A 25,937-nucleotide genomic window follows, 5' to 3' on the forward strand; every position below is an offset into this window, starting at 1 on the left:
GACCAAAAATATTTCATATATTCACATTTTCAAAAGGGTTAATACAACATAAATGCAAATAATACAAAACAAAATGAACATACGATGCTGTATCAGAAAACCACAGTATTCTATATTGACAATTATTCCCAAGAAATATTATCAAGAGCTGGGTGGGTCCATATGGAGGTGCTCAGAAATGTGCTCAACTGTGTTTTGAGGTGGGCATAAGCCATGAGCCTGGGAATTGGTGGGTGGTTACTGATAATATCAAAGTAAATTTGCCTGAGCTAGTGTACTTCATCATTGTAGCAGTGAATAGCAGTGTAAGATTTCAACATTTATTGAATAATGTCTTCTAATTACCAATATTAAATTAAATCCATCCAGCTTTTTTCAAACAAAATACTTTTAGGATATTTGGAGAAAGGCAGGAGGCTATAGATATATTTCATCAAACAAATTTATTTTAAAATTTTTGAAAACCTGTTACGTTTGTTTAAAATATTATAATGCTTTGTGTGTGTGTCAATGTGGTACTAGAACATAAAAAGATATAATAGTTAACAATGCTTGGATACCCTACATCTTTGTTAGATTTTAGAAAAGCAAATATTATAAAAGAAAACACTGTCACATTTCAGAGACAATGAACTGCTATGAGATGTGAGGTTCCTGTGATCTATCTTAGAGCCAGTATTTGAACATGGATTTCAACAGTAAGGATGATGTGATAGTTTCTGACTAACTCTGTTGACATTCTATTGACATATCCTTTACTATCTTACTGTCATTGGGAAGTCTTTTTGCCTTGCATTATGTGAAAATTGGGAGATCATATTTCTTGAAAGGGATAAACACTGTTCAATAAGGCTAGAGAGAAGGCTAGACAGAAATTCCCTAAAAATGGGTTCCAGAATGAATCCGAAAGCTCAGAAGACAAAACCTCTGGTCCCGGTGAACAACCCAGATTGGATCCTGCAACAATATCTTGGGACATGTGTATTCGTCTTCATTTGTGACTGTTTAATAAATTCACATACTCACAAAGAGGAAACCATAACTTCTTGTTTATGTCATGCATTCAGTTTTAAGTCTGAAGAAGGAAGATAAGCAACCTAAGCTTCTGTCTGAAAATTTCATCTAGATCAGGGCTGTCAAATCCGGGCCAAATGTGTTACGCGCTGGCCACACCCACACCCAGTTTAACGAAGGGGAAAAAAGTCCTGATACATCATGTGACACCGCTGTGATGACGTGAGTTTGACACTCCTGAACTAGATTCTGAGCCAAAGCCAGAAGTCATTCAAAGTTTAAAACTCTTCAGATTCCTATCACCTAGCGCCTATTGTCCCATTTACTTCTACATTTTGACATTTACTGTCAAAAAATGCACCAAACAAGTAAGGATAATCTATTTCCATATACAGGTAAACTGCCTGGTTTGCAACCGGTGGATTAAAGGAACAGAACTCTTACAAAGTTTATTGAAGGAAAATGCTTCCTTCGGAGCTATCCTTGGTACTGCAGCTATTTGTTGTATTTGGAGATTAGGTACACAAAGACAATGTTCCTAAGAAAATTGCACACCACTTGGTGTACTGTACTTTGAGTGAAAGACACATCCCACATATCTGTTGTTATAAAATACATTTATAACCAAAATATGATTTTCTTCCGAATTCATATTTTGGGTTTCAAAGGAAGAGTATATCTGTAGCTCAGGACTGAGCTAAATTCTTGATGGGTTCTTGCTGAACTGAGTTGAACTGTGGATTGAACTGAGTTAACAGAATGTAAGTGTAAGATTTTACTTTTCTCTACACTGAATTTCATTTTGTTGGATAGGACCCAGTATTCAAGTCTGTCAAGATCCATCTGGATCTTAAGCTTATCATCTGGGATATTGGCTACTTTTGCTAGCTTAGAGTCATCTGCAAATTCCCTTCTATTCCCTCATCTAAATTGTTTATGAAGATATTGAAGAGTACTGGGCCCAAAATGGAACTCTGGGGTACCTCACTGCTTATTCCTTCCATATTACATTGAGGACTACACATTGAGTGCGATTTGTCAACCAGTTACAAATACATCTGGTGGTGATGATGTTCTATCCCATATTTTTCTAGCTTACCAAGAAGTAGATTGTGGTCTACTTTGTCAAATGCTTTACTGAAATCCAAGTATACTATTTTTTATTTGAGGGGGGATTTTTATTGGAGAGGCTTAAAATTTAGTTTAAAGCTAATTTTATTTGGGGATGGTGTTTTGCTATTCCAGGGCTTCTAAGAAGCCATCTCACCCCAATGATCCTGCCTTGTTAGTTCCAGCAGAAGAGGCCTACTTCGGATCCCTTCTGCCAAAGAAGTTTGGTAGGTGGGTCCTGAAGAACAGCCTTTTATGCTGTGCCTCCCACCCTCTGGAATATTCTTCTGCTGGCAGTTAATATATGATTTGTTGTGAGGAATGAATCAGTGTTGAAGGAAGTGAAAGTGTCTGTGTGTAAGAGGTACTTCTGCCTACTTTGTATCAGTAAAAGCATAATGGTAAGTTAAATGCAGCAAGAATGGATTTCTGAAAAGAATGCGTGGGTCAAGAATGAATGACTGTTGTACGGAGGTGGATAAAATAAATGATGAGGTATAGCGATTGCTCTTGATATAAACTGGAATCAGTTATAGGATCCACTTTGGGTCAGTTTGGATTTAGTTAGAATTCTTTATCTTTTTTTCTTTATCCCTGTCTTTAGTTCCTTTTGTCCATTTCTTCTCTCTTCTTTTCTTCAATTTATATAACAATGCTTCCTCTAAAAAAGGAATAGAAGATGGATATATTTGGTGTGTACAACAGCCACATTATGTGTGTACAATATTAGTGGAAAACAAAATCAAAATTTCATAATATTTACATGCATCTTTTTCTCTTTCAGGCACTGGCAGAATTAGCCAAATAATAGAACAGCTGGTATTTTTTGTCAAACTTTAACTTCCTTAACATGGCTACTAGCAGATGTTTTGGCATTTTTACAAGGGTAGCGCTGGTACACATGAATATCACTAGGCCTTGTCTTTATAATAGAAGAATAAACTAATCCAACTGGAAATAAATTAATTATGTCAGGGAAACCAACCGACTGTCATTGAGGCAGTTAAAAACAATTATGTGTTGGTCCACAGGATTCCTGTCCATTTCAGCAGAAATGATTAGCTTACCAATACTGCATCTCTCCCTTACAAACCCTTTCATCTGAAGTCTTTCATAACCAGCCAAGCAATCCAAGTGATCGCAGTAGTTCTTCCCTAGGCATTCCCGAGAAAAACATTCATGCTAATCCATATCATCATTCTTCTGCCATATCATGGTGGGTTTTTTTTTCCCTCTCTCATCAAGTTCCTTTACTTGACTTCTAAGAAACAAGCTTCAGGCTGGCTTTCACTCTTCTTTTGTCTGCCACAATGATCCTGGGAAATTTAATCTATTTCTGAGATGTATCATAAATCTGCTTAGATTTTCCAGGCAAGGTTGAATTTACCATTCCTCCCTTTATTACTTCATTTTTTTTTGATATGGATGCTAAGAGTAGGGTTCATTTTCATTTCATTTTCATTTTCATTTTATTAGATTTCTATACCGCCCTACTCCCGAAGGACTCAGGGCGGTGCACAGCCAAACAATAAAAACACATACAATACAAAATTTAAAAATAGAATAAAATCAAATTAAATAATTTTGGCCCCGACAAATTTAAAACCCCAAACGTTTAAAACCAATTTAAAATTGAATATATAAATACTAAAAGATATTTAAAATTTTAAAAATCTTTTATAAAAGAGGGGGAAATTTAGGCCAGGCCGGCCTGGTGAAATAGTAAGGTCTTTAAGGCGCGGCGGAAGGTGCGCAGATCCGGGATCCTCCGTATCTCTGGGGGGAGCTCGTTCCAGATAGTAGGTGTCCCCACAGAGAAGGCTCTCCCCCTGGGGGCCGCCAGTCGGCATTGTTCATGGCCTTCTTCATTCAGGATTCATCTCCTATGGAATCATTCTGTAAGATTTCTTTGATTTGCCTTTTTTCCATGCCCCCTCCCCTCCTTTTAATCTATGTATTTATTTCTTTAATTTGTATAGCCGCCCATCCTAAATCAGTAATGGGCAAAGAGCAACCATAAAAACAATTAATATTAAAATATATTATACTGGATTTGTACACGTGTTGTTAATAAACTTAAATTACGTTGTCACCAGTAATATAGTGAAGTTAATATTTGTGTCTTTTCCTCATGCCTTATTAAAAATGAAAAAGTAAAAATTTTCTCCACTGTGCTATGCGTGAAACGTAGCCTCATCGAATTAAAACAAAAATAGGTAAAAACTAAGATCAGTGAGTACCTCCAGAGTTTTTGCTATGAAAAAGAAGGTGATTACATTTGTATGGTACCACATAAGATTTCTCTGCCTTCTTTAACAACTGCCCACTTACAAATGCAACCTTTAAAGTCCCCTTTTCCCCAATGATGTCTTCAAAAATACACAGGTGTTGCTCTGCAATGACGGGTAGTCCTTGATTTACAACCACAATTGAGCCAAAATTTCTGTTGCTAAGTGAGACAGTTCTTAACTGAGCTTTGCCCCATTTTACAATCGTTCTTGCCACAGTTGTTAAGTGAATCACTGCAGTTGTTAAATTAGTAACACGGTTGTTAAGTGAATCTGGCTTCCCCATTGACTTTGCTTGTCAGAAGTTTGCAAAATGGGATCACATGACCCCGGGACACTGCAACCGTCATAAATATTTTGATCATGTGACCATGGGGATATAGCAATGGTCATAAGTGTGCAAAACAGTCATAAGTCATTTTTTTCAGTGCTGTTGTAACTTCGAACAGTCACCAAACAGTGTTGCTGTAACTTGAGGACAATCTTCTAGAAAGTATAAAGGAAATAATCCAGGAGCTGTTGTTTCAAGTACTTTCCAAATACTGTGTCTTCCTCCTTTCCATTATAACATTTAGGGATTTTTCTCACATACATAATAAGCGCTTGAGACAATGAAAACAGAACAGACAGTTTGTTTTCTCCTTGAAGGAAAGAGCAACTTGCAAATTTATTGATCACTGTTTGCTCAACAAAACGAAATTATGGAATAAAATTAAATGCAGAGGCAATTGCAACACTTAATCATTTCCCTTTATTCTCTCGCCAACATTGAGTCAAGAAACATCCTCAGGGTCCTTCTGCAGGGAGGTACTAAAACCCAGCAATCCAATCTGCATGTTTCATTTTTCTATAAATTGTCTTTCTGCTGTACAATTAATAGTTTCATCCTACAACTCCACAGAGCTTTCTAAAGCTTTAACCATAAAAACAATTAACAAAACTTGTTACAAAAGCAAAAACAAACCCAACCTCTGTTTTCTGATTATATGGGTGAAATGAAAAGAGAGAGAGGGAGGCAGAGAGGGAGAGAGAGAGATAGGGAGAGGGGGGAGAGAGAGGGAGAGAGGGAGAGGGAAACAGGGAGGGAGGGAGAGAGAGAGAAAGTGATAGGGAGAGGGGGGAGAGAGAGGGAGAGAGGGAGAGGGAAACAGGGAGGGAGGGAGAGAGGGAGAGAGAGAGAGATAGGGAGAGGGGGGAGAGAGAGGGAGAGAGAGGGTGGGAGAGAGAGAGAGAGAGGGAGAGGGAAACAGGGAGGGAGGGAGAGAGGGAGAGAAAGAGATAGGGAGAGGGGGAGAGAGAGGGAGAGAGAGGGAGAGGGAAACAGGGAGAGAGGGAGAGAGAGAGATAGGGAGAGGGGGAGAGGGAGAGAGAGGGTGGGAGAGAGAGGGGGAGAGGGAGAGGGAAACAGGGAGGGAGGGAGCGAGGGAGAGAGAGATAGGGAGAGGGGGAGAGGGAGAGAGAGGGTGGGAGAAAGAAGGAGAGAGGGAAACAGGGAGGGAGGGAGAGAGGGAGAGAGAGGAGGGAGAGAGAGAGGGAGGGAGAGGGAGAGAGGGAGGGAGAGAGAGAGAGAAGAGGGAGAAAGAAAGGCAGGGACAGAAGGAGGGAGGGAGGGAGAGAGAGAGAGGGAGAGAGAGGGAGAGAGAGAGAGATCTACAGTAGGAATTCATTTTAAACAGTGAGTTCAATTTAGTTCTCATACTCAAATCCTGGGCTTGGATTTGTTTAATTCTAGGTGTGTTATTCTGATTGTTAGCAATCGAATGTTGCAGTAAGAAGCAAGCTATATGGGAAACCAAACCATACTGGAAACCTTAGTCTGCTCACCAATAGTCTAAAATATATTTATCTGCTAAAAATTGTCTGTGCTATTTGGTTTTTATATTTACGTGTATTGATATGTACATATATATGTGTATATACTGTATGTATGTGTGGTTTTTTGACACATATGTACATGTGTATGTGTGTCTCTCAAAAGTGGTACACAAACTTATTATTAACCACTATACAAATATGGAAGGACATATTAGGATGTAATAAGTGCTATTAATATTCATCTAGTTTTAAATCAGTCTTATTTCTTAAAACACTTTTTATTTTATCATCATGGGTTAATTCATGACCATGAACAATCTGAATTATGTTGACCTCTTCTTCCAGGTTGCTTAAAAAAACCCCTAATCTGGTATATTTTCTCTTGATTGAGTCCTAATTTGTTGATTAAGTACTTAATTATACTACTTACACTACTGGAAACAAATTACAAATAGAAAAAAAAATAAAATAAATCCCCAGTCAGTTTCAATTATTATATTATTAAGGGTAGATTGACTATTTAATATAGCAGGATGAAATATTAGATATTTAAAAATGGAAGTTATCATTACAAAGAGAAAGGCATTCAAATTTTAGGTGGCTCAAAATGCTAAAAATAACGGAATAAATGTACTTTCCTGCACAGCAAGATAGAAAGAGTGTTGTTTGCATTGACATACAGTATAATCATGCCTACTGCTTCCTCTGCAATGAAAGAGTTGAAAAGATTCTATGAGAAGTTTTTGTTTTTGTAGAGAAATTGGTTGCTTTATAATTTCCATGTTGATATAAGATATTACTGTGGGCCAAATGGTGCAATCATCCAAAGACATAGAACTTTGTGTTCAACAAATTTGTCACGTTACATCATGCTGATATTTTTATGGTCTACTTTGTTCTGAGATTACAGACAACCAGAGTGACTTTCCACCCACTGGCCAAGATGCTAACCCCAAATGTTCAAATAAGATAATTCATACATTTTTTCAACTCCCTCCCTCCCTCCCTCCCCCTCCTCCTCCTCCCCCCTTCTCCTCTTCCTCCTCCTCCGCTAAAAAATGGAATCTAGCAAAACCCTAATTTTGCTATACATATTAATGCAATCGTGCTATTTCTTTTGGGGATAAGCAATATTATGCAAACCCACAAAAAGGAAAGGTGAACAAAATATATTAAAGGCAAGAATTAAAAGAAAAATTAAATTAAAGTTATCTTACACCAACACCTTTTACCATACTACTCCATACTGTTCTATTCATTTATCCATGTCACCTAAGAGAATGACATTATGTTTTATATTTTATGTCATATTGTCATATAGTACACCTTATTTTGTGATGCTCCTGACATGAATAAACAAACAAACAAACAAACCTAACTCTTTTCTCCATATCACATTAATTCAGCATGCTTAACATGCTTTTCAAAAGACTCACCTCTAGTTCTTACATTATCACCATTCATTGGAGTATAACATGCAACTATCCTATTGACTGGATGACACTGATCAATACTTTCTGACATATACTTTAGACCTCTTGTTTATAATTAAATCTACATCTCTTCTCCCCTGCATATATTCATTAACTCTACTCCACAACATCTTCATTCACAGTTCAACTTAGCTTTCACTTTGCATATCTGCTCTTTTTTCTCTTTATAGCTTCCATGAATTCATTTTCTATTTCTTTATTCTAGTCTACAATAACCCATGGTCTTCAGTAGATGGCTGCACAAATACCAATCCTTATTGACTCTCATAGTTTTAGTCAATCAATACTTGGCTAACAATACTCTCAAGAAACAAAGAAAAGTGTAGGCTAGATTACTAGGCTTAGTTGTATCTGCTATTTGCAATACTCCCCAATATGGAGAAGGGCAATATTAATTTCTGGCACAACTACAGTCCATGTGGCTACAACAGAGCAGAGGCTTTCAGAATGCTGCCTTTGCTAGCATTTTCTCCTCTAGTGAAGAGAAGGAGGCTAGCAAAACAGTTGGATCCCAGAGGATAAAATGCTACAGGCACTGAGCCAGCTTTGCTAGCCATTATTTCTCCAGAGGAGAAAAGACAAGTGTACACCATTTTCACAATGCGATTTGGAGAAGGAGCCTTCCAAACCATCCCAAGAATAAATCAAGATGGAACAAGGCAATGGAAAGGTAAATGGACCTGGTGTGGTGGGACAGGGAGCCAGTCTGTACCATTGGGATAGCTCAGCTGACCAATACCTCTCTGCTCCTGCCAGATTTCCACATGCCTGTGGATGCTAGGCCTCCCCCACCCTGTTGAGGAACCTCTGTATGGTTGCTCAATGACCTACACAGTCACTTAAAAACCTCAATAGGGAGAGCTCAGATTGCAATTGTTCAGTGAGCAATTTACAATTTACTTAACAATTACAGTGATTTTCAATAAAAAAATATGGGTTCTATTATGGTCATAAATCAAGGACTGCCTGTATAGTAGCAGTACATCAAAAACCCTAAGACTTTTGTAGTTCTCACATACAATTAAGAACAAGTTTTAACTTAGACAAAAGACAACTGGAACTGGATTATAGAATATGAGACTGCCTTGTGTAGAAATGAACATTGCTAAAATATATCAACTCTTACTGAAATCTGAATAGATTTGAGGTCAGATTTGTGCCAAATTTTTGGTTCTTATCTTTAAAGTGCTCCATGGCTTAGGACCTGGGTACCTACGAGACCACCTTCTGCAACCGATAACCTCCCACCAACCAGTACGCTCCCACAGAGTGGGCCTTCTCAGGGTACCATCACTAAAGCAATGTCGACTGGTGGTTCCCAGGGGGAGAGCCTTCTCTGTGGGGGCACCTACCCTTTGGAACAGGATACCCCCAGGGATACGAATTATCCCAGATCTCCGTACTTTTCGTCGTGCACTTAAGACCTTTCTGTTTCACCAAGCCGGGCTGGCATAAATTTTTCTAATTGGCTAAATTTTATGCTGATCTTAACTTAACTGATGAGCCAAATTGCCTTAATTATTTTAAATTGCTTTTATTTCACATTTTTATATGTATGTTATTTTGACTATTCACCGCCCTGAGTCCTTTGGGAGAAGGGCGGTATAAAAATTAAATAAATAAATAAATAAATAAATTTAAGGTCTGTTCTTGTATGGGAACATTTCCCCTCCCAGCACAGAAGGCAGGAGAAATCTCCTGACGTGCTGGGGGAATGGACTTCAAACCCTCCATTCACTCCGCTAGCAAGAAGACTGCAAATCTTCTGATTCCCTACCTGCAATTATCCTCAGAAGACGCAAAAGAGGAGAATGATTTGTAAATCATTCCATATTAGAACATCTGTACAATAAACCTCTGCTCTCCTTTGCCTCAATAAGCAGTTAGAAAAATCGAAGAATTTTCACCTTAACTATCCTTAGAGGTCTTCGGCATTGTCCCAAGGGACATTAATAACCTTAAGATCTTCCTTAAGTATTTGGTGCCAAGTTTTCTGAGGTCGGACTCATTTCCTGCAAATTACACTGCGAATGATTGAAATTGCTGGAAAACACTTGCTGCCCAATAGGCTTTGCACAGGACCTAATGATGATAATGAATCCTTAGAGGTAAAGTAGTAAGTGGTTGAAAAAGACTTGACTTTTCCCTTGAGATAAAAGGGTGTGGTGCTGTTGGTGGAAGCTGGCTTGTTCCATGATCGCACCCTCACTCTGGAACAGTCAACCCCTCCAAGGTATCGATGTCCGAACCAGCCCAGCTACTCTTCTTAGATATTAGGAGAATAGTGAATGCTGTTATTTCACCAAGCTTTTCTGAATCCATCACAGTATTGTCAGAGTGCACACAGCGTGACTATTTTGAGACCACCCAGGAGCAAAATACAGTAAACAGAGGTTTGTTTTTCAAATAGTGGTTTATATACAAGGAATATATACTGTACATACATGTACTAGGCAAAGTCAGGCAATAACGTTGGTTATCACCTTTAAAGCACTCCATGGCATAGGACCTGGGTATCTTCGAGACCGCCTGCTGCTACCAATGGCCTCCCACCGACCTATGAGCTCCCACAGAGAGGGCCTCCTCAGGGTGCCATCGGCCAAACAATGTAGACTAGTGGCCCTCAGGGGGAGGGCCTTTTTTGTGGGGGCACCTGCCCTCTGGAATCAGCTGCCCCCAGAGATATGAAGAATCCAAGACCTCAGTGCCTTCCGCCGTGCCCTGAAGACCTTTCTTTTTCAGCAAGCCGGGCTGGCTTAACACATTTTTAAATGTTTTTAATAGGTTTGTTATTGTTTTTTAATTATGGGGCCAAACGCATATATATCTTTTTAACTGTATTTTAATGTTTGTATTTATGTTTTTACTTTGGCTGTGCACCGCCCTGAGTCCTCCGGGAGAAGGGCGGTATATAAATCTGATAATAAATAAATAAAATAAATAAATCATCAACTACAGCACGGAAGCACATGGAGAGAGAGAGAGACACCCTCACAGGGCCTCTATTATATAGACAGCCTCTTAAAGTGATAACCCTACTGACTCATTCTCATTGCATCATCATTTCAGTTTACAGCCTTATAGCAGCTGGTCAGCTATTAAATCATTACCCTGACAGCCATTTTAAATTAAGTTTTAATAAAATTTGTTGTTTCCTCATTTGTTTTTAAAATTATATTTATGATTTAAGTGAGTTATTTGGAGTATGAGGATTAAGCAAGAATGTATATTATAAAAATAAATAAACTATACAGTGAATAAGGAGACCTCCTATTTATCAGTCTTGAATCTCCCACAATTAAGCTTTGTAAAGAATCCCAAATTCTAATAACCTGACAGAGCCGAAATAATACTCCCTATTGGCTTTCCTCCTATCACACCTAACTTTGCAAAGTTTGTCCTAAATAGCTTTCATTGGATTTCAAACCAAAAATATGAAAATATAATTTCCCCTCATAATGAAGATATTACAATTTTACATGGAAATAAATCTGCATTACAAATATCTATTTTAAAATGTACAAGATCATCACCATGCAGCCTGATACACAGATGTTTTGTTTTTAAAGAAAGAGATTGTTACTCTCTAATTAGAACTGCTTTAAAGCATGAAGCAGAGCAATTTGTTCTGATTAGCAACTCTGGGAAGGAGAGAAAAATTATAATTTCAGGCTACCTTACTATGAAAGTTCAAATCAAATTATTTAAATGGATAGTTAATAATGTGCTCTCCCAAAAATATCCTGTGGAATTTTTCAGTACATAAAAATGAAATTATTCTGTTTATGCAGTTTATATATAAGCATTATTGTTTTATTTCAAGAATAAATTCATTTAAGGGTATTTAAGTGATCAATTTTACCTCCTCAACTGCAATAGACCATTTTAAGGTGATGTGAGGGAATCCCCCTCCCCACAATCCTGAAAAGAAAGAGATTTGTGGTTGAGTCAGTGCTCCCTCTACCTGGCCAAGAAGGAAGCTTTAATTGGTCCACTATAAATTGGTCTGCTTAATTGGTCCACTTTAATTGGTCCACTATAAATGGTTACAAAGATTATCCTCCAGAACCTCCAGACCCCCACAACTGTGACAAGGGTGACTAGCTCTGGAGAGATACAGGGTTAGAAGGAAAAAAAAGAAGAATGGGCAAAATGAAAAAAAAAAGTGATCTATTAATTTTGTTCCTGTTACATAAAAAATAATGTGTGGCTATTATGGTCTGTTGCACAGTCAACCAGATGTTTAGACTGGATTTGGTATTTTTATCCACCTATTCAGTCCTTCTTAATGTCCCAGGATAGGTGGATGTTATTTGATGAGATTAAAGGTATCATTGCAGGAGGTAAGCTGTTCCAAGTACAGTTGCCTTTTGCAATTGACTGATGGTGATATTGTCAATGCGGAGGGTGTTCAAGAGGTGCTCCAGTTGTTTTGGGGTTGCACCCAAGGCACCTATTACTATTGACACCTTTGCTTTCTTTTGCTACAGTTGTTGGATGTTCTAAAGAGAGGAAAGGAATCAGACAGCTGACAATTAGGAGTTTAAGGAAGGGTATTCTTAGCAACGGACAAAGAAAGGCAGCTTGAGTGAATCTGGAAAAACTGTCGCTAGAAAGGGAACAAACTCTTCCCACATTCTTGAAAAGAATTTAAGTTATAGTGAAAGGTTATGGAAATGAAGGGAAGAGATCAGAGGAACAGCTTAAGGGGAGAGGAGATAATGACCCGAGACATCTTCTCCTAGATTACTGGCTGGAATTGATTTCTCCAATAACCCAAGCAATTGAAACAGCAGCTGGGGGTGAAAAGGAGCCATTTCAAAGCAATTTAAGTATCCACAAATGAAGATTTAAATAAACCTGCTTCCTTTGATTATTTCTAGCTCTACCTACAGAGGAGGAAGGATGCCATGGCACAGGGAAAAAAAAAAAGGGGGGGGGTGCAACTGATATGCGTCTTAGCAGGTCTGATCCAGCACCCTGCATCAGTGTATATTGAGGGAAAGAAGACAATAAAACTCTCATACATCTGAAAAATTAATGGCAGATTTACTCCTTTAGTCTTATTGCTGCTACTACTGTAACGCAGACAACTGTGTAGATGTAAATGTTAAGCCAGGGGCAGAAATCTGAAGCAGTATGAATTGTAATATGTACATTCTGACATTTATGTCTACAAAGACACGAATATGTTATTACAAGATTAGTGTGAAGGTCTTAGAACTGAATCAATATAGTAATTGAAAATACAAACACCTGTCACTGTATTCTAGAGAAACGAGGGATATTTCCTTCATTTAGAAAGGATTAAAGACATGGTTGCCAGGTTTGTTGAATCAATATTGGCTTCACTGTTACATATTGGCTTAGCATATGCACTATCACATGTGAATACCTACTTCCTAATAGTAAGGGAAGAGAAGACAGTTAAGAATAGGAAAGGAGTTACTATAAGGCAACAGCGATAGTTTTAAAAATTGTCATAGCAGGAATAATGTGTATTATATTATAATAGTATGATATACTAAGCTTCTAAGTGTTCAAAACAGTTCAGAAATATTATTTTATCATAACATTTAAACAGTAATCCTTTAAAACAGAGTTCCCCAATGTTTCCAACTTTGTGGACCAGCAAGGGGGGCGGGGCGGAGAGGGGATGGTTCTGAGCAAGCAAGTGTGCACACTCCATTTGAGCGAGTGGCGTTCACGCACATCTGCTGCTCACTTAAATGGAGTGTGCACGTTCTCCCACTACTCAGGCAAGTGAGGATGCGCATACATGCACACTCACCCGCTGCCCCTTTCCATGGCCCAGTTGCAAATCCCTCACGGTCCACAGGTTGGGGACCCATGCTTTAAAATAAAGCACTAGTACTTCTGTATTGTAGTCTTGTAGACCAAAAAATAAACTGAGATTGTAAACTACTTAAGATCAAAATGAGAAATAGAACGGGAAATCAGAAGTCGCATTATATCTTGTTTGACAGTTTCCTATATCTTAAATCCAAAGAGGGAAGACTGCAGGAAATCTGAAATTGAGACATAATTCAGACTTCAAAAATATTTGTGTGCTAAGATGTTCTGGTTATACAATATAATTGACAATACAATGTCAAGTTTACAGTACTATACTATATTTCTGTGTTGGAAGCACTTAGAGCTTCCATGGTGAAAGGATGACCATTGCCTGGGGGACACCCAGTTAGGGGCTCCTTTTGTGTTCCTGTGAAGTTTCCCACTGAAGTGGTACCCATCTATCTATTTGTGGTCACCTGCTTTTGAACTGGGTTGATAGTTGCTGGAGCAAGTGACAAGAGCTCACCCCACCCCACAGCAGCAACTAAGTCTTGAATGTGAGCTGCCAATCATCAACCCAGTGTCCTAACCGCTCATAAGTTTGCAGTAGGAAAGATTTGATTCAGATCCAAATCACAGGAAATGTCATATTTTTCGGAGTATAAGATGCACCTTCCCCCCCCCAAAAGAGGCTGAAAATTTGGGTGCATCTTATACTCCGAATGTAGCTTTATCAAAGCTTTTTTTCAGCCCTAACAAGGCACTAACAAGGTGCTAGTGAGTGAAGCGATCTTCCCAGCTTTGCCTGATCCCTTGACTCTCCGTTGTGTTTTAACGAGGTGCTAGAAGCGATCTCCAGGCTTTGCTCCGACTCTCAACTGTTGTTTAGAAGCTTTTTTTCAGCCCTAACTAGGCGCTAGCCGAGTGAAGCGATCTCCACCCCACCTGCTTTGCTTGCTTTTCTCATTGCTCCTTCCTCTCAGCTGTGCCTTAGAAGCTGTTTTTTATCCCCAAGCAAGGGATAAAAAACCAGCAAACTAATGTGCTGAAGATGACCAGATTAAGGACGCTAGCCAGATGAATACCTGGTAGGCGGATTTTTTTTCCTATTTTCCTCCCCAAAAACTAAGCTGCGTCTTATACTCCGGTGCGTCTTATATTCCGAAAAATACGGTATTATTTTTTCTAATATCCAGTATTGACTACAATTAGATATTGTGCTGAAGGAGACAGTGAGCTGAATTAAGTGGCTCAATATTTGTTGTGAGCTCTAATGAATTTACCAGGACTCACTAGATTAGGCTAGGCTAAACTTGGCTAGGTTTGATTAGGCTAGACTAAACCTTTTCAAACCCTTTCCTCCAAAGTTCTGCTGTGTTTGGTTACTATGAAAATAAACTTCCAATAGATACTATGGAATTATATTTAAATGCCTGTGTGAAGTTAATAAAAAAAGTAATTATAATAAATCAACCATCATGACTCAATTAATTGAAACCAGAAGTATATAAATTATCATTTGTAATGATTTTTTTGATACGTTTATCATTTTATAGTCTTGTTGTATGCCAGGCAGAGTCACTCTGTGAAATGTAAATACAATAAGTAAACAAACACACACATAAATAAACATATATCCAATTTAAAAAGTAGGCTAAAGCATCGCTTTGAAATGATGTTATCAAATTCTGTAAGCATTCCAAATACTATATTGATTACTAGCAATAAACAATAAAGAGGTAAACTAATGTTTAATCAATTGCTGGCCCTAGCTGAAGCTCCATATACTTTTTTTATTTGGCAGATACTTTCTCCGACTCTATATCAAAATTCACTATATATTCCCACAGGAAATGTTTCTGCATTAATTACCATTGTTTATAATTAATGGCATACAAGGCACGATGCCACCAAAGTCATAAAATGGGCATCATTATTGACTAATGTGTATCATGATGTTTCACATAAATACAAAAGTTGCGTGAAGGTGTCATGATACATAGATTGTCATTTCCCCTGCAGAGTTCTTATAATATTCAACACTGCACCAACTCAGAAGCTAATGGATTTCGAGCAAAAAACACATGGTTTAGTAAGTCAGGTCCAGTGACAGCACTATAATTTCTCTGACTAATTTTGGATCTACAAAATCTTGACTGTATTAATTTCAACAGCTGTGTGCCTGGAGTTCTCATATACTGGGAATAAGTAAACAGTAATCTCCAAATCACTTTATACACGTCTTTTATAACTATATGCAATGTTGGAAATAAGTTCTTATAGATATAATTTATTTGACTTTTCTCTTATATTTCTTCTTCACACACAAGCTGTGGTTTAGAAAGACATGGCCTAAAATTATTTCCTAAAGCTAGGGAATAACCAATGTGGTTTCATGTGACAGAATTTATCAAACTATTATAGATAGATAGATAGATAAATAGATAGATAGATAGATAGATAGAGATGATAGATAGAGATAGAGATAGAGATAGAGATAGAGATAGAGATAGAGATAGATAGAGAGATATTTAATTGGCCCTCATATCATCAGGTTGTCTTTATCCTGTGTCACTTTTCCTTGATGTGGCTTCCTGTAGCTGTATTGGACTACGACTCCCAGAATTCCCTTGTTACTTTGGATCATACTGGTTGACGTCTATACGAGTCAGAGCATTATTTTGTGCAATATTTAATCATTACTTCGCACATGAATAAGCTATTGCATTACCTGCTGAACATCTTGCTGGAAAACACAAAGTTGAAGCCGCTGATGTAACCGAACCTTCCTGTGTTGCCAGATGCTCTCCAAGCGCCGCTGGTGATGTAAGACCTCATGGACCACATCCAAAACTTGGTGAACAGCCTTGGAATAATTTGCTGTAGCAGTGAGGGATTCTGAGTTTCCAGGACTCAAGGGACGTTGCAGGACATCCAGTAAAGCTTTTCCATCCTGACTTACCTGAAAGATATAGAAAGAGATTTCTGTCAAGCTGTTAAAAACTGATTGTACCAGATAGCTTTGCTTATAAACTGTTTGTTAAAAGTCAAGTATAAATTGGGAGGTTCTCTTTTTTGCTGCTTCTGTAACTTTGGGTAAATTTACAGAAGCAAAGACATTGGGTAAATGATTTCTAAGATTGAAGTAAATAATTTGCAAATACACTTTCATCTCAGGAAACCAGTTGTATTGTTTCTGGTAAAAATGTGCTTTTCTCTTATTGTTACATCACTATTGTTTTTAAATAAAGAAAATTATTTTTATTTCACTCTAATACGTCTCCCCTGAATTCCTGAAGTCATTAGGCAAACCAAAAACATTTTGATAAATAAAATATATTTGTAAAAAAAAAAAAGGCAGCCATGGTGAAAATGTCATATGGAAGAATGTAGTACTCTTTAGTTTACTTCGTTGTTATATTGTAGTAGGAGTCTCAAAAGAAAATTTAGTTGTGATAATATTTTCTCATACATTTAAAAGTGAAACTCACCCTGATTCTCTAGCAATTCAGTTTCTTCTGCTATGTAATCCACTGCTTATGACTATCAATCATTAGTATTACAATAATACTACATCCATTAAGTGCTGCCTCAGAGGAATCCATATTTAATTAATTAGCAAAAATTAGTTAACCAGCAGATATTAGAACTGAAGCAAGGCCTAGAAAATTCCCATGTAATTAAGTTCTAAATCATATATTTCTTTCCTTCCTTCCTTCCTTCCTTCCTTCCTTTCTTCCATCCATCCATCCATCCATCCATCCATCCATCCATCCATCCATCTAAAAAGTGTTGAAATAAAGGATCTGGAAGAACCAGTTATATTATCTTCCAGCCATGATAAGGATGTGTTCTCCTGTAGAGAGCAGACCTGCAAATTCAGGGTTCTTCTGGATTTATGGCTCCTATTGCAACAGGAGGGCCTTTGCTCAAGTTGGTGCCCCAATTATGGCCTTATCTAGAACAGGGTACAGGTTATCCCCTTGTGATTTCCAATATAGAGATTACTTGAAAATATCACTTGGTGCAAAATGTAGCAGCCCTATATACTTAATATATAATCATTATTATCATGTAACACCACTGCTTCATTCACTAGTGATTAGTTTCTGCATGCAATTCAGAAGTGATTATTTATTTTCTTAGCCCTTTTGATTTCTTGGGAGATATGAGCTGGGTATCTGAACCATGTCATGCAAGCAAATTCATTCTTGAGCAAATGGTTCCAAGCTATATAGGTACTAGAGAATTCCGAAGACTATGTCCAATGTACATTGAGGACCTCCCTCAACACTGTCAAACTAGTTATTAAGTCTGCATTACTATTAATCTCCTCATCGTTCCTATCACCCATCTCCTCCCACTTATGACTGTATGACTGTAACCTTGTTGCTGGTATCCTTACTATTTATATTGACTGTTTCCTAATATGATTTGATTGCTTATTTGTTCCCTATGACTATCATTAAGTGTTGTACCTTATGATTTTTGACGAATATATCTTTTATTTTATGTACACTGAGAGCGTATGCACCAAGACAGATTCCTTGTGTGTCCAATCACACTTGGCCAATAAAGAATTCTATTCTATTCTATTCTATTCTATTCTATTCTATTCTATTCTATTCTATTCTATTCTATTCTATTCTATTCTATTCTATTCTGTAACTTACTTGATGCTAATTGCTTGGATTGCATCACTCATCTTCCCGAGGACAATATTTTTTTACACCAAGGGATTCCTAAATCTGCTATTAGAATCACACAGCTTGAAAATGATTTTATACTCCTAAGTAAAGTCTGTTGCAGCCTGTAACTCAGGCTACAATCCTATACGGACGTTTCTGGAATAAAACAATGAGATTACTTCTAAATACAAGCATGAATTGGACCGTCTCCTGAACTGAATAAGAAACTTGATAGTACTAGAATTTTTTTTTTTAACAGAAGATCCATTAGCTAGGCTATTTAATATATCAGCATGGAATGAAAAACCAGATGAACATGTCATATAAATTATGTAGCTCATAACCCTCAGTACTCCTTTTGCATATTCAACCATCTCTGTTAATTACATTGTGAAATCTCCTGGTGATTATTAAAAATCCGTCTAGAAACACTCACCTCAGTGTAAGCCTGAGTGACCTGTTCATAAAGAGACTGATGATGATGGATGGCCAATTCCAGGTTTTGCATTTCCGAAGGGAGACCTCCTTCACTGCACATTTTGCACCAAGCATCTACACCAGATAGAAACTGAAAGAATTGCAAGAAGAATTTACTTAATTACCAAAAACCTAACAGCTTACCTAATTACCAAAATAAAAAAATAACCAAAAAAACCTCTTTCCACCATTGCTAAAAAAACCAACAGCTATCAGCAATAAAACATGTAACAATAACAAAAGTAGCATAACACAGGACAGCCAGCCAAACTATAATGCCATTTTCTAGTTGAAATGTGGTCGAGAATACACATCGCTTCATAATTCATTTGAGAGACTCAAGAGGGCTCTAGGCTTGTTTTTCATTAAATTCTCTAGTTCGCAAACAATTTTGGACAACTTCCAAAATTTAAAAATCATCTGTAAAAGTAGCAGGGCAAGGATTCTTCCCCTACCTTCACCCCCACCCAAAAAAGCTGTATAAAAGCTGTAATAAAAAGCTGTATACATACATACATACATACATACATACATACATACATACATACATATTGCTGCCTTCGAGATAAAAATCATTCTTGTGAGGACAAAACAAAAATAGAAATCAAAATTATGTGAAAGGAAACTAACTGGATGGGGAGGAACAGGCTTTGACTCAACCCTTCCAAGACCGAGTGGCTGTGGATGCCGGCATCCCAATACAGCCAGCCAGCGCCATTGCTGGCTATTGGGGGCGAGTCATTGACCCCCACAGAGGGGGCTCACAACTTGGGCGTCTCCTGGACACACGGCTGTCTTTAGAAGAGCATATGATGGCCGTGGCCAGGGGGGCTTTTTATCCAGGTTCGCCTGATATGCCAGTTGCGCCCCTTTCTGAGTCGGGATTCCTTATGCACAGTCACTCATGCTCTCGTCACTTCTCGCCTGGACTACGCTAACGCTCTCTACATGGGGCTCCCCTTGAGGAGCACCCGGAGGCTCCAACTGGTCCAGAATGCGGCCGCGCGGGTGATCACGGGAGCGACATGGCGCTCCCATATAACACCTCTCCTGCGCGAGCTGCACTGGCTCCCAGTGGTCTTCCGGGTGCGCTTCAAGGTGTTGGTTCTCACCTTTAAAGCACTCCATGGCTTAGGGCCAGGGTATTTACGAGACCGTCTGCTGCTACCGATAACCTCCCACCGGCCAATACGCTCTCACAGAGAGGGCCTCCTCAGGGTGCCGTCGGTCAAGCAATGTCAGCTGGTGGCCCCCAGGGGGAGAGCCTTCTCTGTGGGAGCACCCGCCCTCTGGAATGAGCTACCTCCCGGAATACGGCTGATTCCGGATCTCCGCACTTTCCGTAAGGCCCTGAAGACGTTTTTATTTCAGCAAGCCGGCCTGGCCTGAATAGGTTTTAGGGTTTTTTTTAATTGTATTGCTAGGGGTTTTAAATTGGGGCGGCCGTTTAATTTAATTTATTTTTAATTATTTTAACTTTTATATTGTATGTTATTTTAATTCTCGGCTGTTCACCGCCCTGAGTCCCTTCGGGGAGAAGGGCGGGATATAAATTTAATAAATAAATAAATAAATAAATAAATAAATAATTGCTTTAGATAATTGCGGTTAGGTTAGGAGATTTATTATTAATGCATAAGTCAGCCAAAAGATTATCCCTCCCTCCCTCCCTCCCTCTCTCTCTCTCTCCCTCCCTCTCAACACATACACATACACAAATACAAATTAATTTAAAAAACAAATTATAATTTTTATTTCTTTGAACTTCTTACTTCCTACTCTAGATACTCAAGACAGAATGGTTTACCCTCAGCCTCCAAACAGTCCAAATAATCTTAATTTGGGAGTTAGATTACAACTCTGCTGCTGCTGCCTCTGGTGACTGGAGAAATGATGAAATTCTGCAATGTTGGACATAAAAAAAAAAAAAAACAGGGAAAAATAGGAAGCCCAGGGAAAGGGGAAAAAAATGATTTAAACAAAAATTCCACCAAGTTTGCAAAGTAGATTTTATAACCATTGTGCTAATGTAGCTTTTGTGGTAAAGGTAACTCAAAAGGCCATTAATGGGCTAAACTTGAGCCACTGGCTTATTTGAGTGGGTATTGCTGCCTCTGCAAAATAGCCAATGAAATATTTGAGGTAAACCCTGTAATAAATTTAGTGCACCATCCAAAGCAGAGAAATGCTTTCAGAAGTGGAACAGGAAAAATATGCCCAGAGATCACTTTGCCAATGAGTGAGAAATCCTAAAAGGTGATATATGTTTTTGCCCTCCCAAAATGGATGCTGACCTGTTATAATGAGACCACATGAGCTCCTTGACACATCTTAATTCGTCAGGTTAGTCCACTAGAATCCAAAACTAACAATCAAATGAAGCACAGCCATTTTATATATTAGCAAGCTAGAATAATTTTTTTAAGACAAATGGGTTTTGAGGTATTAGATAGTAGATCCATAATCTATACTTCATAATAGATTTGAAGATCACAGATCAGCTATAAGAAATCATTTGAGTTGGCTTCAAAGTCCTACATCCATGACATATGCATACTTAGATCACATTTATGACCTTGCCTTCTTTATATATCAAAAGTCTTGATCAATAATTATTTTATTTCAAATGGAACATGGTACACTGATACACCTCTTCGCAATCTCACACTTAAGTGCATTTCATTACTTCTTACTAATCTTCCCATATTTTTAGATTAAATTATCTACAACTCATTCTGTTTGTGCTTAAGGACTTTAACTGTATAACAATAAAAAATAGCCAACAGTGCCAATATTTGAGAAACATAAAAAAATTGTAATGCAAAGTTTCTAATCTGCTTTCAAAGTGTCTCACCCTTATCTGGCTCCTGAAATGCTATGCTCTCTGAAGTGTATTATCTCAAACATTCTTATCCCAAAAGAATGTATTGCAAACTTGCAATGTCTAATAGGATAATCAACCAACAGATCCAATGAGATTAAAAAGAAAACCTCACTCCAATTTTATTCAGGAATAAAGTCCTCCTCCATTCAACATATTAACACATTCTAAATAAATTAGATAATTAAAATGAACAATGAGCATTGTTCATGCAAGAAATTTATCTAAGTGGTTGCTAGGAGTTGATGGCACATAATTAATCAATAATCATTCAATCAATGATTATTGTTCATGTACTTGATTATCTATTGTCTCCTAACAGAGGAGCAGATTATGCAACATAGGATTATTTCAAAGGTAAAAACATTCAGTGATAAAAATTAAACTGGCGCATATACATGACAACAGACATCAATCAAAAGCAGTAAGTCTGGGGATGAAGTTACATCCGAATAGCATGGATGAACAACACCAGCTTGTGCTATGATCTATCATGCTTTTCTTATGGAGAGGACTTCCAGCAATTTAAACCAGAACCAATCACTCCTATTCTAGGATCTGCATCCTCATCAGAGAGATGGATTTCTGTCTGCAAAGATATTACATTCTGATTCATGAGAAAATCCTGAAGGGAAAGAAAAGGAGAGCAAGAAATCTAAGATCTTTCGTGTGGATATCCTTATTGGTATTATAACCTCAAAGGATTAAAAAGGCAATTTCAGATTATATTTTGATTGAATGGTCCAAAGGCTCCCTATTCTCAATTATTCAAGATCCTCGTGTTTAGGCTATTGCTGTTATTATTTATGTGACTGTTAGCAAAAGTAAAAAAAAGGACAACATATGATACTTTTGGAGGAAAGGCAAGTTCCTTTCCTGCAGGTTCGAATCTCGCCAAGGCTCAAGGTTGACTCAGCTTCCATCCTTTCTAAGGTAGGAAAATTGAGGACCCAGTTGTGGGGGCAATAAGCTGATTTTTATATAAATATACAAAAGAATGAAGGCTATTGCTTAGCGCATTGTAAGCCGCCCTGAGTCTCCGGAGAAGGGCGGCATATAAATCAAATAATAATAAAAAAAAAAGTGAAGGAAATTGTCAAGCAATAGCTGAACTAGTCTTCTTTTAGAAGACGCTCTTATTGGTTCCCATATGCTTCCAGACAAAAATATTTAGAAGTTCAGAAGCACCTTGTTTTCTAGAAAGATCACAGGTTCAATTCTCCACAACTTATCTACAAAAAGAATCTTAATGGGAAAACTAAGAACAGCTCTCTGTATGAATTAATAGAGTGCTCCTGAAAGTCCAGACAAACAACACTGAGCTACATTAATTAACCGATTTAGTATAAAATACTATAGATTAATTTGTTCTCGGGATTGCTCTTCCCTTCCAGAATTAAAAACTCCACATTCTCCAATTACCAATAGCAACAGCACTTAGACTTATATACTGCTTCATAGTGTTTTACAGCCCTCTCTAAGCGGTTTACAGAGTCGGCATATTGTCCCCAAACAATCTGGGTCCTTGTTTTACTGACCTTGGAAGGATGGAAGGCTGAGTCAACCTTGAGCTGCTCAAAATCAAATTCCTGGAGTGAGCAGTGAGTTAGCCTGCAGTTCTGCATTCTAACCACTGCACCACCATGGCTCAGTGAATTCTGAACACATTCCTGAAATTCAGTGAACTTTCCTGCTCAAATTGAATTTCAGTGGATGGTAACATATGCGACTGATTTCAGTGGATGTTACCCACTCCCCCCAAAAAGTTTGAAATAGATTATGGAGTATTATAAATTAATAGGAAAAAATATCCTTCTGAATCAAAGTTATGATCCCTTAGTTATTTCCTCCTTGTTAATGAACCTTGTATTACATCTTATTTATATTACAGTGAACTTTCTGTACATAAAAAAGGAAGACTGCTTTTATGAACTCATATATGATAAGAACAATGATAATTAATTAGATTTAATTCACTAGATAACTAGATTCAGGTAAAGCAGTTGAACATTTCGATCTAAAGCTGTGAGATTTCATGGGAAAAATACTATGTCCATCTTGACCACAAAACTGAATCCTAGCTGTGAAAACTTATTGGAGTAGACACAAAGGGGACAAAAAATCACAAAAAAATGTTCCAGAAAATGGCAAAGTTTTAAAGATTGGTATAAAGATTGGTAATTAAAGGGGACATGTTGGCTCAGTGGATAAGACGCTGAGCTTGTCGATTGAAAGGTTGGCAGTTCAGCAGTTCAAATCCCTAGTGCCGTGTAACAGGGTAAGCTCCTGTTACTTGTTCCAGCTTCTGCCAACCTAGCAGTTCGAAAGCACATAAAAAATGCAAGTAGAAAAATAGGGACCACCTTTGGTGGGAAGGTAACAGCGTTCTGTGCGCCTTTGGCATTTTTTTTTTTTTTTAGTTAAACTTTATTGAGGTTTTCTTTTAAAAAAGAACAAACAAACAAAAGACAAATGATAAAAACAAAAGAGAAATAAGAAGAAAAAACAAACAAACATTCAAACAATAACATAAAACAACATATACATAATATAGCTTTTCAATTTGTATCGGATGTGCAGTGTTTTAACTATTTCCATAGATAATACTTGGTGACATTTTAACTCACTTTTATCCATTATTTAATACACCTTTAGATCTTTCTTTCATTCTATCATGCGACCACTTGTACCACCTTTCCCACACCATATAGTAAACTGACTTTTCATCATTTAATTCATAGGTTAATTTAGACATCTCTGCGCACTCGAGTATTTTCTTAATTGTAAGCTCTTCTGGTGGTTGAATTTTCTCTTTTCCAATACTGTGCCAGCCACATGACCATGGAGACATCTTCAGACAACGCTGGCTCTTCGGCTTTGAAACTGAGAAGAGCACCACCCCCTAGAGTCGGGAACGACTAGCACATATGTTCGAGGGGAACCTTTACCTTTAATAAACGTAATTGCTACAAATATGAAAAAGGAGAGAGAAAATTTTTGGTCTAATCAGATAAAACTATGTATCATATATCATTGGAATATCTGGCTCTCTTTAGTTACGCAAGTTATCCTAAGATGTGTTCCTTTCAAACATGAACACTGATGAATCCCAGGACTTCATCTTTTCTTTAAAAAAAAAAAAAGAGTCCTAGAGAGTACAGCAGGTGTGACAGAGGCACTGGAGAGCATTGCAAAAGAAAATAAAAGATGATACCTAAATATTTAATACTAGACCTCTGTTGTACCCCTCTTCTTCACATATCTTAAGCATTAATCTATTGGACAAAGAAAACATCTTTTTATTGGGATCTCTTTGTAGGCAACAGTGACACCATGTGGGACAAAAGATAAGAAGGTAACCCATACTGATTTCTATTGCCACAAACTGGCAGGGGAAAAAATGGACAACTGAATATTTTAATATGTTTTAAAAATATGTTTGAATTCATTTTTTCTAAAACAAAAAAAAAGCTATTGAAAATAACTGAAATAGCAGCCAGAAGATCAGTTAATTAGAGCTCTACATGTACATTATGTAAGATGTACATGTGTAAAGCACAGAAGTACAATATCACTAGGGCAAAAAAGCATGCACAAACTAACCAAACCAAAGCAGTGGTAATAGATGTTGCATGTACTCATCTTTGCATTACCAACCCCTATATGTCGAATGTAGTAACTAAACTCAACCATTGTTTTGCTTGTCTAAAAAAACAAAGCACAGCATATTTATTGGCACATGGGTTTTAAATTAATCCTGCATGAATTTTCAACTTTCCATAACAGATTAAAAAAAAAAAAAACAGACTAAGCCTACTAAGTAGGTTAGCCTGCAGCTGTGAACAGTATTCCTTTGTGTGGCCATGAGCTTTTCTTTAACACTCCACTCTCACGTCACTCTATCTAGTCTAAGCCAATAGAAAAAGAGAGACGCTGTATTGAACAGGCTAGAGAAAGATCTTTTGGGAGGGGGAAGAGGAGCCCAATGTTAAACCTCAAAACAATAGCCAACTCATAGTTCTTGAAACAGTCGGAAAATGCAAGGAATACATTGTATGAATTACATTGGTGGTAATTTAAACTAGATCAAAGCCACAGACAAGGCAGAAAGGCATCTGACACAGTAAAAATTACATACCTGTTCAGCTTTCTGGTGAAACACAGCAGACATGGCCAGTATAGTGCTACGCTCATCCAGTGCTGCAGCAAAACTCTTCCACTCTTGATCTAGCTGGGTGGAAATCTGCTTAATTTGTTGAGATGCATAGTGGCCAGCCTCTGAAAGCCTGGCTGCAACGGACATGATGCGATTTATATTCACGTAGGCATTCTGAAGAGAAAAATCAAACAGGAGAACTGAAAAATCAAACCGGAG

General features: G+C 37.7%; 1 protein-coding gene across 1 annotated transcript in view; it reads right to left on the reverse strand.

Moving 5' to 3' along the window:
- The window catches only part of KALRN (kalirin RhoGEF kinase), a 537,699-nt gene that overhangs the window by 204,052 nt on the left and 307,710 nt on the right, over window positions 1-25,937 (reverse strand). The window contains exons 7-9 of the mRNA XM_070949954.1: window positions 25,701-25,892; window positions 18,641-18,772; window positions 16,248-16,478 (exon numbers count right to left, since the gene is read on the reverse strand). Of these exons, the coding sequence (XP_070806055.1) occupies window positions 16,248-16,478; window positions 18,641-18,772; window positions 25,701-25,892 (555 nt within the window). The remainder of the gene's footprint in view (window positions 1-16,247; window positions 16,479-18,640; window positions 18,773-25,700; window positions 25,893-25,937) is intronic.

This window comes from Pituophis catenifer, unplaced genomic scaffold (genome assembly GCF_029215685.1).
Source record: "Pituophis catenifer annectens isolate HBS135680 unplaced genomic scaffold, rPitCat1.0.hap2 SCAF_1, whole genome shotgun sequence".
Lineage (NCBI taxonomy): Eukaryota > Metazoa > Chordata > Lepidosauria > Squamata > Colubridae > Pituophis > Pituophis catenifer.